Source organism: Pipra filicauda, unplaced genomic scaffold, assembly GCF_003945595.2.
Source record: "Pipra filicauda isolate LSUMZ 115617 unplaced genomic scaffold, ASM394559v2 scaffold6_size6359152_pilon, whole genome shotgun sequence".
NCBI classification, from domain to species: Eukaryota; Metazoa; Chordata; class Aves; order Passeriformes; family Pipridae; genus Pipra; species Pipra filicauda.
Window position 1 is genome coordinate 3460674 of NW_024104865.1, and position 15650 is coordinate 3476323.

The 15650-nt window shown below is 37.1% G+C and overlaps 1 protein-coding gene across 10 annotated transcripts in view; it reads right to left on the minus strand.

Annotated features, from left to right (window-relative positions):
- NUMB (NUMB endocytic adaptor protein) overlaps window positions 1–15650 on the minus strand; it is a 44585-nt gene that overhangs the window by 12970 nt on the left and 15965 nt on the right. For 6 of the 10 annotated variants that reach the window (XM_039389071.1, XM_039389067.1, XM_039389074.1 and 3 more), the window contains 2 exons: window positions 9447–9521; window positions 4170–4247 (listed from right to left, as the gene is read on the minus strand). In XM_039389071.1, coding sequence (XP_039245005.1) covers window positions 4170–4247; window positions 9447–9521 — 153 coding nt within the window. The remainder of the gene's footprint in view (window positions 1–4169; window positions 4248–9446; window positions 9522–15650) is intronic. The other 4 variants (XM_039389073.1, XM_039389069.1, XM_039389072.1 and 1 more) reach the window with 1 other exon arrangement.

Consider the following 15650-nt stretch of genomic DNA (forward strand, 5'->3'; position numbering starts at 1 on the left):
TAGTGTATTGCAAATGTATATAATTTATATTCCTTCAACAAGTAACGGAACAAGGACACATTCTGACATGTTCCAAGTCTGTAACACCAATTTTAACACTAAGGATGAATTATCTTGGAATGAAAAGTCTCCAATTATATCACATTGGTTTCATTCTCAGAGAAAGCAGCAAGTGTGAAGAAAAAGGGCCTGGCAGAACTTTTGTTTTCTGGGGAGGAACTATCTGTCCCCATTTTGGAAGCAGCAATGACACCCCGGGTTTTTTCAAAAAGCTTGATGAGAACAGAGCATGGCACTGACTTGCACAGAAGAGCGTTTAAAGAGAAAAGAAAGAAAATAAGCACAGCATGAAAGCAAACTACAGAGATGCACTTGCAGAAGCCAGTTTCTAAATGACCATACAGTGTGGGTAACCCAGAAAAGGTTTCATTCAAAATCTGGAATGCCTAATGGAAACATTATAATTCCTAATGGAAGATGTACTTAAATTTACCATCATTTGTGTTAAAAATATTGGAGCATTTAAAAGTCACTTCTAATTTTGGTCTCAAAAGGCAGTAAGTATCAATACCCACAAAATACAGTCTGTATTTTCAATGCTCAGATAGCTCCCATAGCCTAAAAGTCCCTATTATTTCCAAAACAAATGGTTTGTAGAGGTCTGTCTCCTTTAACTGTTTTAAAAAGAGTATCAGTTTCTTATAGCCAATACAAACAATCAAGAGAAGATAATGCCTGCAGGTAACTGGTTTAGATTACCATCATTAGAACAAGAGCTACACATCTTTCACCAGTAAACAATAAAAATCTTGTTCCTACAGAAACTATGAACATTTCCTAAAGTTTGTATTAAAGTCAAGTTTAACTGAGCTGGGTACTTCATAAAACAGTAATGATCTTCAGCAGTGCTACTGCTCACCTGCTATTTTACCAAGTGAGGATTTAGAAATAGCTAACATTAGGAACTTCATGTTTCTCAGAATAAAATGAAAAGACTAAAGGGCTTTCTAAGACCCCTCTTTCCACCGGAAACATAAGTTTCCACATGCAAGATAACCTAACATGGGTTTGCTACATTAAGGGAAAAAGAAAACGTACTTCCATCTCCCAATTCCTTCTAGATTTATGGATGGTGGATGCAGTGCTAAGTGTTAAGAGCTTACAGTCTACACCCCAAACCCACTGCTACTATAGTTGGGCAATGAATGATTTTCCCGTTTACTGAATTTGCAGCTTATCTGTGCCTCCCAGTGATGTTTAAAGGAACATACTTCTCCAAATCAGTTTATATTGGATATACAAATCAAAGTACTATTCCATTATGGGCGGGATACCACCCAGTAAATCATGATTACAAAGTAGATAAGAGCATTTGCACTTCTGGCACATACTGGACAAAGATCAGACCAGATACAAGATACTGCATGGAAAGCAAACTCCACTGCAGAACTGTAGCTTGTGTAATAAACACTGAAATGTATAGGCAACTCCAAACACAAATATTTAAAGCAAATAGCCAATATCCACTGGAATGGCATGGTCCTAAATGTTGCTACCTCATCTAGAGATCCAGAGCAGTAGCTTGTCTTCATATGAATTCCAGAGTTTTTGGATGACAACACTGCCTGAGGAGAGCCATGCGTGGAACCGACTCCTGGAAGCCTGATTTGTCAGTGCTGAGTCAGCACCAACAGAAACATCCCTGCTCAGCACTTCTGGGGAGGTCACTAACCTGCTGCAATACAAGATTCATTATCTGGACTAATTTCAGAGTCCTCAGACATCTCCAGGAGGGAGGGCAGGCACTCATTCTTCCAGGCCCAAAGACAAAGCAGGACCATGGTGGGCTGGGCACAAAGGAAATCTCACTGACAAGCTGGCAATGCCCTAGAGATGGGCATCCACCAAACAAAAAGTGGCTACTCTATTGTAAGGTGGAAAATAAAGTTTTAAGGACACCAGAGTACAACTGAAGTTGCTCAATAATGCATTTTTTAAACATATCTACATTGTTTCTAGTATTTCTGCCTATTTTATTCTGTCCTGGGACTTAGAAACAGCTCTAAGATGTATGTGGAGTCTGAGGTATATATAAAGAATTTGTTTTCATTTCAGACTCCATATAAACACTGTGTGGTGAGAAATACACACATTCAGTGGAAGCAAAACATAAGAAAGATCATCAAATCCGTACCACTACACTTTTCAGCAGAAAAGCTTTAGTTTAAAAAGATGAAGAGCTGCCTAAAAAGGCATCTTATTTGATAACTGCAGAAGCCTAACCCAGAGCTATTAACAGACATCTCATTTTTATTTAAAGCTGAAAAAAAAGCATTTTCAATACTAAACAACTGAACATTTCCAGACACAAATCTATCAGATTTACCTTTTATGAGGAGAAAAATATGGACAGGGAAAGCAGAAAATATGTCTAGACTGACTTTCTGAGGGCTGTTAGCATGTTTTAAGCAGCTCTGCAGTTTGGAATATTATATTAATCCCAATGCAAGGCATCTGGGGAGAAACTATAGATGAGACAGCCAAAAGATATTAGAGTTATTAGTATTTCTCAATTATTAATAAGAGAACAGCTGTCCCTTTCTTTGCAGATTTCCCTAGATGCGGGCTACTGTTGTAGGCCAAAGCTATAAAAAAGGCACTGCCATACTGGTGCTGTGGGGATATCTAAACACTGTGGATTTAAGTGATTTCAGTGCTAATTAATGAAATTCACAGGTTGAAGTAGAAGTAGGTCCTTCTTTGTCAAAATATAATATAAGACAAAGCAAATCTACAATGATGTAGTAAAGTATCGGACTTCATTAAGAAAGCAACTAAGATGTAATAAGGAAGATGGCATATTTAAAAATTTAAAAAGTCAAAGAAAGATTTTTATCTAAGTGCTATGTCAATATCTGTCCTTCTACATCTTTGCTCTCTCACGTATCCTAACATAAGTTAATAACAACAAGCAGAGAGAAAACTAACATATCTGATGAGGTTGAGGTAGGGGTTTTTCTGTCTGTTTTCAATTTAGCATTTTGGGTTTGAAAGCAAACAGCACGTTTTGACTCCAGTCTTTGTAGATTCCAGCTCTTAAATTTCATTTGTGCATAGGAATGATCTCATTAATCTGACAGATCTGCCATCTACTGTATTTTAGCCCCTCACCATCACTACACTTTAGACGTGTGCTTTCCTAGATCATAGGAAGAAAACTGAATTGGGGAAACAGCTGTCCCTGTGTGACACGGATCACTAACTGAGTGAACAGTGAAAAAGAAGCAGCTGAAAAAACCTTACTTACTCCCCAGGCAAAGCCAAAACAAATCCGAGACCACAGAATAATCTTCGAAAGACTCCAGTATGCATGGATGTTACAAACCTTTTAGTTTCTATTTAAGCAAAGTTTCACTTTATAACAAGATACTTCAGAAGCCGTATTTTAGATTAACTCCATATGAAAGCTAAATTAAAACGCTTTACAAAATTTTAAACACAGAGGGAGGAAAGAGATGAGAGGGAAAAGAGAGAGTGGTCTTTCTGCCTTGTGGAGATGTAGACAGCAGGAATAAAACCACCCAGACAACAGTAAAGCACATTCTTAATAAGGACAAAGAGTTGCTTCTCTTCTTGTCTAAGACACTGTCCTCGTGAAAACAAGAGCAATGACAGAAACTGTAAACTGAGTTGAAATTAGGAAACCATAGTAGGTAAATGCCTGGTCTCATCTCCATATACCTTTGAACTAGGACTGTCCTCAAAAAAGGAAGGTTTAAAGAGATGGCACACTGCTTTCTCCCAGTGCTAACATTGGGGACCAATTCATGGTGTCAGGAAGCTGAGCACGAAGCACTTACAAGGCACAGACCTCAACTGTTCTGTAGGTATTTGCCCAGGTGATGTAGGTTGGCATAAGTTTAAGGGTTTAAAAGGAAAATTTTAATTGTTTTTCAGGAAGACCAAATCACTTCAGAACATTGGATCTCCAATACAGTTCACAGAGATTTAAGTTTCTGTTTCAGGTTACTTTTTAGACCATATTCTTACTTTGAACCCAAGTCTGTTTTAGAAGTAAATATTCTGAAATGGATTTGGGAACTCTCAACAGTGCTATACCAGGGATGTAACTCCTTATAGTGCAAGCACAAACAAGGCATTAAACTTACTTTTCCAAAGAAGCCTTTGAAGAACTTCCTTTCCTGGAGGAACAGGGGGGACAAGTCGAGCGCTATTACTGTAGGTAGCTAAAATGTCCCAGGGTTTTCAAACCAACAAGCACACACAAGAATAGGGTTTGGAGGGAAAGGAAGGGGGTTTTAGAGTTATCCATGAGAAGGTGCGACAGGCAAATGTGAAAATAATCCCATGAAAATGCAGATCAAAGGGCACACACACAATTCTAACAAGCTACTGCCCTGAAATTGGTGGAAAGAAGAAAACCTCAGCCCCAATTTCATGCAAAGGGGTTACTTTATTTTCACTCTCCCTTGTTTAGTCCCTTTTAGTTAGGTTATAAACCAAACTTGGCAGCAGACACGGTGGTTAAACAATTAAAATACTGTATGAGCTCTTGTGAAATGCAGAGTTCTAACTCCAGAACTGCAGTCAAGTTTGCTCTGTATTGATCACTCTTTCCCACGCAAATGCTCTGTAAGCTGGAGAAGCACGTATGGCTGTTATAAAGCAGGGGTAAATACTGCTTCATTTTATTCCTTTTATTTGTTGCTCTGGTTTACACGCTACTCTTACGCTTCACGTCTTATGCAGTCTTCATCGAAGAATGACGAATTTCATGTTACCTTGTGGTAAAACTAAAACACAAATGAGAGCCCTTCCTCTTTCTCTAAAGCCTTCCAAGACTTTATGTAATATTTATACTAGTTATTCATTCTACAACTCTGAATGGATAGGCTGAACAGTCTTTCAAGTCAGCTCAGACAGGGGAAAGACAGACAAGTGCAAAGATACCAAGGACTGAATTACGACTTCCTAAATTTCTTCAGCCTGGAAGCGATTATACTGCTTGCTAGGTTTGCATTAAGAAAAGGGCAGCAAGCAATTTTAAGCAAATCTGCATGCAGTTTAGTTTACCAGCTTTATTTTGTTATCAGATTGTGGAAATTAAACTAGAAGATCTGAACTGATTGGCTGAGAGAACACTTCCCCAGGCCTGGTGCTCTGTGAGCACAGCCACATGCTGCTCCACGTTTGAGGGAAGCTGACATGAAGCATAGAGCTGTTCCTGCTATCTTTTCAAATTGTTTCACTTCTAAGAAAGCTTTTGTATAATAGTAATGAAGAGGAGGTGGAGAATTGCAGATGAGACAGGGAGCATCTCTGTGACAGCTCCTGACCCCACATTTACACTGTGCAATTCCAACCTGTTGATCACTGATAATATTATATTAAAAATATTACCACAAATATCCTGAGGCAGTGTCTCCAGAATTGATTGATAAACAAGGTTATATTTAAAACAAAGCTATGGTTCTGACGCAAGTCAACAAAAGCCAGGAAACACAAAGTTAAGAAGGGAGTGTCAATCTCGACTTTGCATTTCCTGGCCTCTGCTGCTGTGTGCCTCTCTGCCCCATGTCCTTCTACGGTATGTTTTACCAAGTATCTGCAACAGTCATGTCAACTCAAAAAGAACATCTTCAAGTTCAGTCAACTGAAAAGCTTAAGAATTTTTGGAGGCAGGAACGGTTCTGTATTTGGACAGGATGTGCTGAACACTAGGAGGGGAACTAATGGATTAATCACAATGTAGTGTACATAATGAGAAGGGGTTGGATGCTGCTGCCAAGTTGAGCAATGACTATTGCATTACACTAAATAACAGCTTTTTAAAGACAGCAAAAGCTAAAGAGATTCACCAGAAGCTACCTCATTTTTAGGTGATGGTTAATTTTACTCTCAGCAAAATGCTTGTTAAACAAGATTTTTTTTTAAATAAACCAGACAAGGTTAATGGAAAAGGCATCATGCAAAATGGGTTTTAAACAACACTAAGTTAATGTAGTTTAGAGATAACTAATGCATATTTTAAAATATTAAATTATGCCTCTTTACCTGCTAAAACAAGAACATATATTAAAACAAATGCATCATTTAAAACAAAAAGTGGCAAGTTAGAAACCATACTACAAGCTAAAGCTGATTTAAAATAAAAATATGACATGAGAGAGTATACTTTTGTCTTTATATGATGTTACCACACCTGAGTCGAATACACTTACAAGGCCCTTAAAGTTACTATCCAGTTGGCACTAAATATTTCAAATTCAATTAAATGGTTATGAAGAAACCATTTAGAGCTTAGTGTCCAACTACAAGGATCTTACCAGATAGGAAATGTATACAGAGTTAGCAATATATCCCTACTAAGGGAAAAATGTAAGCTACATTGGTAATACCCTTTTAAGGGAAAAATGCAAGCTCCATTGATAATATATAAACCCATGTTAATAATAGACTAATAGCTGAATAGATGGATTTCTAATCTATTAATGAGACTGTAGTGCCATTTCATCTGACAGAAAATTACGTATTTTTGGTGTGCAGTTTCAGAGCTACAAAACTGTAACAACAGAATACAAGCATGGATGAGGGATTCTCGAGCTTAAAGTGGCTTCTTTTACTCAGCTGTCAATTAAACAATGTCTGAATAAGATGCTCACCCATTAACTGGTTTCAGGTTCTGCAAGACGCAATACTCAAAAATAATTATGCCACATAAAAGGAACAGGTAATAAAAAAATCCCTGAAAGGTTATTACACATGATAAAGAGACAAAGAGATTTGTTTGCATATTTTCTTTCAAAAAGCAAAGCAGTAATTAAACTGATTAACACTGTTCTATATTCTTGACAAATCCCATTAATTTTTTTTAAAATCCAGGAGTCAGCCCTATAAAAGAACAGCCTTCAGTTCCCCAAATGAATTGCCAACTGTTGTAGAGCAAGAATTAAGAGGGAAAAATATATCTATTAAAATAAGTAAAGACAGACAGAACTTAATTATTAAAAGCTACAAGACACAAGTATTTCAACAATTCTCATTTTTATTGACTGGATTTATAAAACCTACACCTTACCTGCAGAGAAAAAAAGAAAGACTGAAGTAGCTGAGATACATTTCGATGTAGTTTAAGCATACAAAAAGTGAAGTCCAATTTCCCTTAAGCTAGTCTTTCAGTATGAGAGCACTGCACCTTAAACTTGTAATTCTTTCAAAATCAAGAGGAAGCCCACTAAAATAACTAAGTAGTGTGAAAGAAAGAGACTACCAGAAGAACAAACTGTTTTCTTACCACATTCCTTGCATGCTGAAACATTACCCAGTGTTTGGCTTCTGCTAAATTAAGAGAGCATACTGTACAGAAAAGAGCTTTCAGCAATAGTGGTGTCCTAAAGAAATGCCTCTGGTTTAAAAACTACATGCTGGGGAGAGGGGCATGGCTTGAATTGCAGTGAGCAGCTCCAAATGAACTCCAAATGGATCTGATGGAGTCTAGCAACTACAGCACATATAAAGTACTTTCAGTAACATGAATCTTCCTCTTGGGGCCCAAAGTGAATTTCACCTCTACTTCTCAACTTCCAACACTGACAAAGGAGACAATGTAAATAGCAATTGTAAGAGATGTCAGCTTCTGTTCAGTTTATATACAGACATCAAAAACTTCAAACTGCAGAAAAAAATCAAAATTATCTGAAGAAAAACGTTTAATTCAGGAGAATGGGTAGAATTCACACCATCGACAATGTGGACTAATGACATAGCACAGAATAGAGAAATTAAACTATTTATTTCCAGGGAATGCACTGTAAAAGTTAGATATCTAAGTCTGACATTTGAATCAATAATTCATGTGATCAAGAACCATAATCCTGGAATTATCCATATTCTAGAAGAAATTGGGTGCTATGCTTTTACTATGTCTCATTAATTATAAGCTTAGCTACTCTTAACTGACTTGTGGACTTGTAAGATTTTTATAACTAGAAAACAGCTACTTCACGGCATAGCTCCCCAGGGAAGAGAATGAGAGAAGTTCCATAGCGTAGATACTGCAGTGGTATTTGTTTGCTAACAGAAAGTATTCTGAGAGAACAAAAACCAAAAAAGGACAAAACCGGATGCAATTCATTATGTGGTCAATATTTGCACTTTTAGGTACATAAACTAAATCCAGAGAACAAAGAAATTAATTTATATTTGTGTGGCCCTTTTTAATAAAAATCAATCACCAATCACTGTGGACTGACTGAATGAGAACAGATGGGATGTGTCTTTAACAGGTTGCTATACATTAGCTGAGAGAGAAAAGAATGAAAAGACTTGATTTTAATCAGAGCATTAAACCAATTCAGAAACTTTTCAGCACAACAGAAGGCAGAAAAGATAACCTATAATCTTCCACTGTGTGCTAGAAAGAAGGGAAGAACAGGTCTAGATGGAAGTCATTTGAGCTCTCAGATTTGGCGAGGTTAAAAAAGGGACGTCCAATAGCAGATATTTTAAGTTAGCAAAAGTGCAGTAGAAGTGTTTGATGGACTTCCAGTGATTTTGTTGAGCTGCAAGGATACAAGAGTTTCTTCCACTGAAGGCACACTGAAGAATATATAGTTAAAACATGTAAGAGAAATGATGACAAGGATTGCAGTTCTCCATTTCCATTCAAAATTCAAATTTTTTATGTCCTTTCTCCTGTTCTTTTCAATGATGTTATAGCCTCAGTTCCTTGATAGACTGATCCCTGCCTTTCTAGAGTTTGCTATTTCCGCAGGATTTTGTGGTATTATTACTTCAGGAAAGAGATGACAAGACCTCTTCAAATGAGCCACAGAACTACAAAGAGCTTTGAACGAGTGCCATTTACAGGAGCAAACGTTCACAGAAGCCAAACTAAGAGCAGCCCACTTCATGACATATCAGAATTAGGCAGCCTTCAGGCCACTTTGAGCAGATGCAAGCCAGATTATTTCATGCATGACTACAATGTTGCAGTGCATTACAAAAAAGCAGCCTAAAACAAGTAATATTTTGTATAATAATGGTGAATTAAGTCACTATTAAAGTGGCAGGCAACAGAGGGGAAAGAGAGAGAGGGGGAGAAGAAAAGAGAGAGAGGGAGAAAGCTGTTAAAAAACAATGGTTCAAGTCCCATGTGGGTACCAACTTAGCCTGAAAGGTCACAGAGAATTTACACATTTGTTTTGCAAATAGTTTCTGCAAGTAGAAAGAACAGTTGTAACTCTCCCTCTCATCATCAGATTAGCATGTCCCCCTAACTGCAGCAGTGGTCCCAAATCGGCCAACTGTTCTCCTAACATGGGTCAAAAGTTCAGTCCTTAGCTGGGGCACTGCTGCCGAACTGACCTTTTCCAGTAACACTCACAGCCCCAAAGCCAACTTTGTCATGAAAAAAATATACATACAGATTTCAGCCTCTTCACAGCATCTTCACAGATATGCATTCCTCTGGATTCATCCACTTCGACATGTCCCAAGTACTGCAGGAAAGAGAGTAGGGAGAGAAAAGCTTAATACTAGTTCCTTAAACTCCCAGGGTTTTGATGAATCCAAGCTCTGCATTCATCTCAGTACAGCTGAGATGACAGACACTAACAGCACTTTGCCAGCCTTCTTTTGAGACCTGCATTTGAGGGTTTGACTGTGTATATAATGTGGTGCACCAGCACCAGCAGAAAAGCGTAATACAACTAGGAATTTTGAGGGAAAGACAGACTTCCCTTACTCAGGGGAAAATATGAAATTGAAAAGTACTGAAAACTGTATTTTCCTGCTTATTCAGAATGAGCTTCAGTCTTTTCTTTTACCAGCATAGCATGAAAATCTTACATCAATATAGGGATATAGGGGGACGATGAATAACTTAGCTTTGAATAAATATATTTACTATCCAAAACTGAATTACACTACACGGTAAGATGAATAAATACATTCAAATGTTCATGTCCAAATACAAGAAATTTCAATGTTGCAAACAGAAAAAAAAAAAAAAATCTTTCCTTGCTCCCTTCCCCTCTATCCTACCTTTTTTTAAATTGTAAACCAGAATTGTTTATCTTCATTAAACCAACAAGCTGTTAAGTGGACACAGAGACATTTATCATTCTTACAAAAAGGTTGGAGTTTGAATTTTTAAATTTTTTTTTAATTTGTTTTTTAAATATGCAGATTTCAAAAATGCATATTCATCTTACCAAGCACTACTTAAAAAACAAAACCAAAAAAACCCCCAGCAAAATAACACTGAATAGAAACTTTAAGTTTCAAAGCTTTCAAATTTACAACCCAGAACAATATTAGCCTATAGAGAAAGCAATTGCAGGAAATACATCAGTGTAGTGTCTGGGATAGTTTAATTCTACATTCTGTAACTTTCTGGAACTTTTAGCTCTAACTTTTCCAATTTCCTTACCTTTTCCAATCATAGTTCTTTTTGATAGGGGAAGGAAATGTTCTCTCAGAAAAATTCATATTCTTATTCAAAGTACTTAACTCTTGAACAAAACTATTAAAAGCTTTCTGAAGTTTTGTAATAAGAGCTATAGGTCAGAGGAAACTTTCCCTGATTTACGTGAATTGTATGCAATTCAGCATTTATATTCTAGGCTAGCTAGAGAGTGAATAAGTGGTTTTAAAATATAAGAACCAATACTTGTGTCGCGTAACGCAGTAGTGACCTAGGTTTAATAATCTATTGACACGTCCCACTCAATAACAGAATATTCTATCATGAGTTACCTGAAATCTCCTAGATTTTGTTTCATTAATTAGGATACCATACTTAGCTAGATGGACAAAAATATTTCACTCGTTAGCACCATACTGAAGCAGTTTTAAATTAACATAATAGATTCAACTAAATGGACAAAATCAAGACTGTTTTAAAGATTTAACAGAAACTGGAATGTTGAGGTCTTTTCATGCAAGGTAAGGTGCTCCAGAAGGAGACTCTATATATCATTAAACTGCTGAAAGGTTTAAATATCTTAAGTGACAGAGGGCTTTAACATTAAATCTCACTATGTAGCGTTTTCTTCAGAGTTAAATGTGGATGGAACGATTCTATGAGAATTTCATTTAAACCAGCCCTCACAGCTGGAGAACAACTTGAAAAATAAATTGCATAGACACTAGAAGGTAAATAAAAGAGATCTGACACTTTAGAGCTTTTTGAAAATGAGTTCTGTGAGGCTGAAGCCTTATAATTGAATGCTGGAGTTGCCAAAGCAGCAACTGTACTCCCTCAGCTGAGCTTGCGGAACTCTTGCACAATATCTTGATTTCTCCAAAACACAAACTAGAACATTTTAATCCTAAGAATACGCAAATAGTAACAGCTAAAGATGTAATTACTATGTGTCTGGAAGTATGTATGTATATTAACAACCATCATAGATGGATATTCAGTTGTGCCATGACTCCTCTGGAAATTCCAGAGTCCAGAAATGCAGAAATTCTGTCATTGTAGATACCTGTCATGAGAAAGTTTTGGGTTTAGTAACTTCTCTTTAAAAAGAGAGTGATATAGAGTGATATAGACAGAATAAGACTGAAGTTTATACTGGACAGAAAAAAAATACATGTAGGAAATGAGCCATCTAGTTTGCACAAACACTAAGTATCATTCAAATAGAAGACAACTTTCAGATTTCCTGAGCTATCTGCACATCTCATTTACTCCGGTGCAGGTGAAATGTTTTTAACTGAAGATCCAAACCATTCAGTCCCCGTTCTTGGCAACCTGCCTTTTGGTTGGAAAAGGGAGAAACAGAGCAGAGTAAATATTGCCTCATATCACACTCCAAAACAGACAACCATTTTCCCCTGTGTTGCCAAACCTCTATTCAAGTCCCATGCTCCAACTTTCAGCAATCAGTCATGCCACTGGTGCTGGAGACAGCAAGTTTAGCTGCAGTTTTCAAACACTGCTTCCACCCCAGTGAATGGGGACATTATTACACATATCAAGTGCATCTACCCACACCAAGAGGCTACAATCCACAGACCTCATTGAGCATCAATCAATTCTGAATTATAAAAGAAATTACACTGTCGCACAATACTTCTTTATTATATGGAGGACAAAAGCTGCTTTGTTTGCATTTACACATTACACTTTCAGTCCTTCATCAAAAAAACCCTTCTTTTTGCCATTGCACCATTTTTGCAGAAACCAGAAGCTCATCGTTATCAGTGGCCTTGCATATTTTACAGGCAATTTCGAATTTTTTCCTGCTTTGTTTTTTTCCTTTTTCTAGGATGGGATGGTGGTACATTAAGTCCTTATACATGCCAATTTACTTTTAAGTTTCTTTCTTGTAAAAATAAATTTCAGCTGTATAATCAGAACGCTGTGGGTCTCTTCTTCTTTTAGCCAAGTGTCCCTTAAGCCGTAGGCCTCCTTCAAAATCTTCAAGTTTATTTCTAAAAAACTTTTTCCCCTGCCAGGCTGAGAGCAGATACACGTGGCTGCTGTATTTAACCAATGCTACAATATTTATCTGACTTTTAATGGGACATAATCAAAAAACTAAATATTTCCTTAAGAAAATTGGCAAAAAACTGCTTCAAAGACTGAGACCTTTTCTGGTATGCTTACATATACACAGAAGTATCGAACTGTAATTATATATCACAACCCAGCCTTAAATTTGAAATATTGGCTCAACTTATTAGTGCAACAGCATTTTAAAAGTGACATTTCAAAATTTAATAAAGGAAATACAGCTACTAGTTAAGAGTCTGAAATTAAACTTAAACACCAGAATTCAAGACTTAGGAAAAATAAACCATTGTTAAATTCTGTTGTTCCACTACAGTTAAGAGATTACCTGGAAACCACTTTAAAAAGCAGAAACACAAATCCCACACTGGTATAAACAACCTTTCAGGATCTCTTAAAGGAACTTCCCTTTCAAACTAAAGGAGAAGAAACATACTGCTGAAGTGCCTGGGCTCGCCCTATGTAAGTGAATCTGCAAATCTATATCAGCACATTATCACAGACACACTCAAGGGCTGGGACACACAACAACTGCGTACACAAAAATCAATGTGAACTGCCTAAGCCATACTGTGGTGGATGATGACTTCGAGAACAGTAAGGAAGAGGGTACCCCGGATATGTCTGCAAAGAGCATTTCTTGTCACAGGGATTGCTGCAGCTAGTGTTCCTGGAGAAAGCGAGTACTTTTCCATCAGGAAAGTGCACATAGCAGGAATGCAGTATTAATATTGAATGCACTCATACTTAATTTCCATAGCAACCAATGAATGATAGTCATGACATCAGCAATTCTCGGACATAAGATGTTCTGTAAGAGATTTAATCGTTATACCAGAAATTAACCACCAATGCTTTTACAGAAAGCTAAAATCCTTGTGGACAGAATCCACATACAAAGTAACATAACATAAAAGCTCTAATCCAAATAAAATATTTTCAGGGGTTGCTGGAGAAGCTCTTAATGCAAACATTACTAAATAGAAGTACTGCTTATATTAACATTTTCAGAAAACAAAAAGGATGATGGTACAGCAAATTAAACAAAAAATAAAAAAACTTTCCCTCTTCACCTCTGATTTTTATGTTCTATTTCACTGATGGTAGTTTTTGGTATCTCAAGTTAAACAGAAAGCAATCGACAGAAGAACAAGTCACATAGCAAAACATCCTTACAACTTAAAAAATGCTTGAGAAACTTTATTATTTTTCAACATTTTAAACTTTTTTCAACTTCATCTAAAAATGAACAACTCAAGTTACCATATTAAGTGTTTGTGGTGAAGCTGTCAGTCCTACTGTCATCCCCCAAATATATGCTACTGAAATAGCTCCTATAAAACATCAAGGGGTCATATATCAGGTCAGAAACATTGCTGATGAGAAACAAAACAGATCTACCATTTCTGTCTAGTACAAGAAACAATGCCCTCATTTTCTTTGTTTATTTTCATTTCTTTCACAAATACTGATTGACTCGGTTTTCAAAATTTCAAAGTTCAACAATAATAGCTGGCAAAAAGATCCTTCACCAGAGCTCCTTCTACCTAGACAGCTCACTCATGCCACTTTTGTTTCAAGTCTGGTAATATGCTATTACAATCTTTCTTTGAAACAGACTCAGCTACGCAAATAATTGGGCGTTCCCTCTGTTTCAGCAGATGTTCACATGCGCTGTTTACTTTGCAATAACAGATTAGGTTCTTCGGATTACATTTGAAACTAGACGGACACAGAAAATGAGCTTACTTGAAGTCTTGTCCAAGGTGTCCTGTGCTAGGAAACTAGCTGCCACAGAGAAGAGCACACCAGCATTCCTTGGTACTTTTCCTAGAGGCAGCAACATTCCTCTTTCTTCCTCTCTGTAAGTTCTGGGGTATTAGTTGCAACAGTAAGACTGACTACTTGACATCTGTGTAGATATGCTTCTGGGATTGGCATTGCTCAAGATTTAAAGCCTGAGCTCCAAAGTTTCACAGTGAAATGCTGTCTTGAAACTAGACATAAGCTTAAATCCAGAAACCCTGGATACATCTTAAAGCTGAGCTACTTTTCTGCTCACTTCTGTAAGATTTACATTCCAATGCTGAACAATTTCCCTCCTCTCACACCCATGCTCCTGTCTTTTTTTAATCTATCAGTTTGAAACAGATGTTTGCTTAGACAACAGAAATTCTATGATTAAGCCTCAACAAGGTTTAATTTTGACTACTCAAAGCTATAGGTTAGTTAGGATGCTATGCACATCACTAGAAATCAAAATGTCTCATCAACCTGTTAAACACCCCAAAAAAGGAGCTGTAGCAGCCTAAGCCCGCTAAGTGTCTATGAATAGTGTGGATCAAAAGAATCTAAAGCAGTATCCATACCGGCAGTTCTTTGTGTCTTTCACTTCACATCCACCTAAGAGCCACACTGTGCAATTTCACTTACTGATTCTCACGTGACATTTATCATTGTGAACAGAAACAACACTGTGAGGGAATAACAAACATTTCCCGTTAGGAATATTGAAGACGAGGTACCAAAGTTCAATACAGGATATACAAATGCTATATTCTTCATATTCTTACCAATCCCTAAAATGAGGCAGAGAAGGAACTCAGGAGGTTATGTAGGACAGCATTTGCCTCAGGGCAGGATCTACTTCCACATCTATATCAGAGCATTCAGCCTTGAAGTATTATGACATTTCTGTAACTGGAGATCAATAGGCTGCACCTTCTACTCTGTAGTTTATATGCCTCACTGTTAGAATGGAACATTATTTTGCCAAGCTGTTACTGCTAATGCCTATCCTAAATTTCCCTTGATGAGGTTTTCTCCTAGCCCCTTCCCAGCTTCACACATGTACCGTCAGACTTCGGTTTTTCATTGCTCGCTCTGATGCTCAATTCCTACTTTTCCAGGAATTCAACATTCTTAAATAAATTTAAAACCTTCTCTTAAAAAAATAAAAAAAAATAGAAGAAAATCAAGTGTTGATAGCACCAAGTTTCATACACACACTGCACAGGTGTAGTCAGTCTGTACCTTTTCTTCAAGTCCTGCAAAAAATTCAGTTTCCATGTATGACACTGGAGATCCCCTAATTTTAAAAAACAGA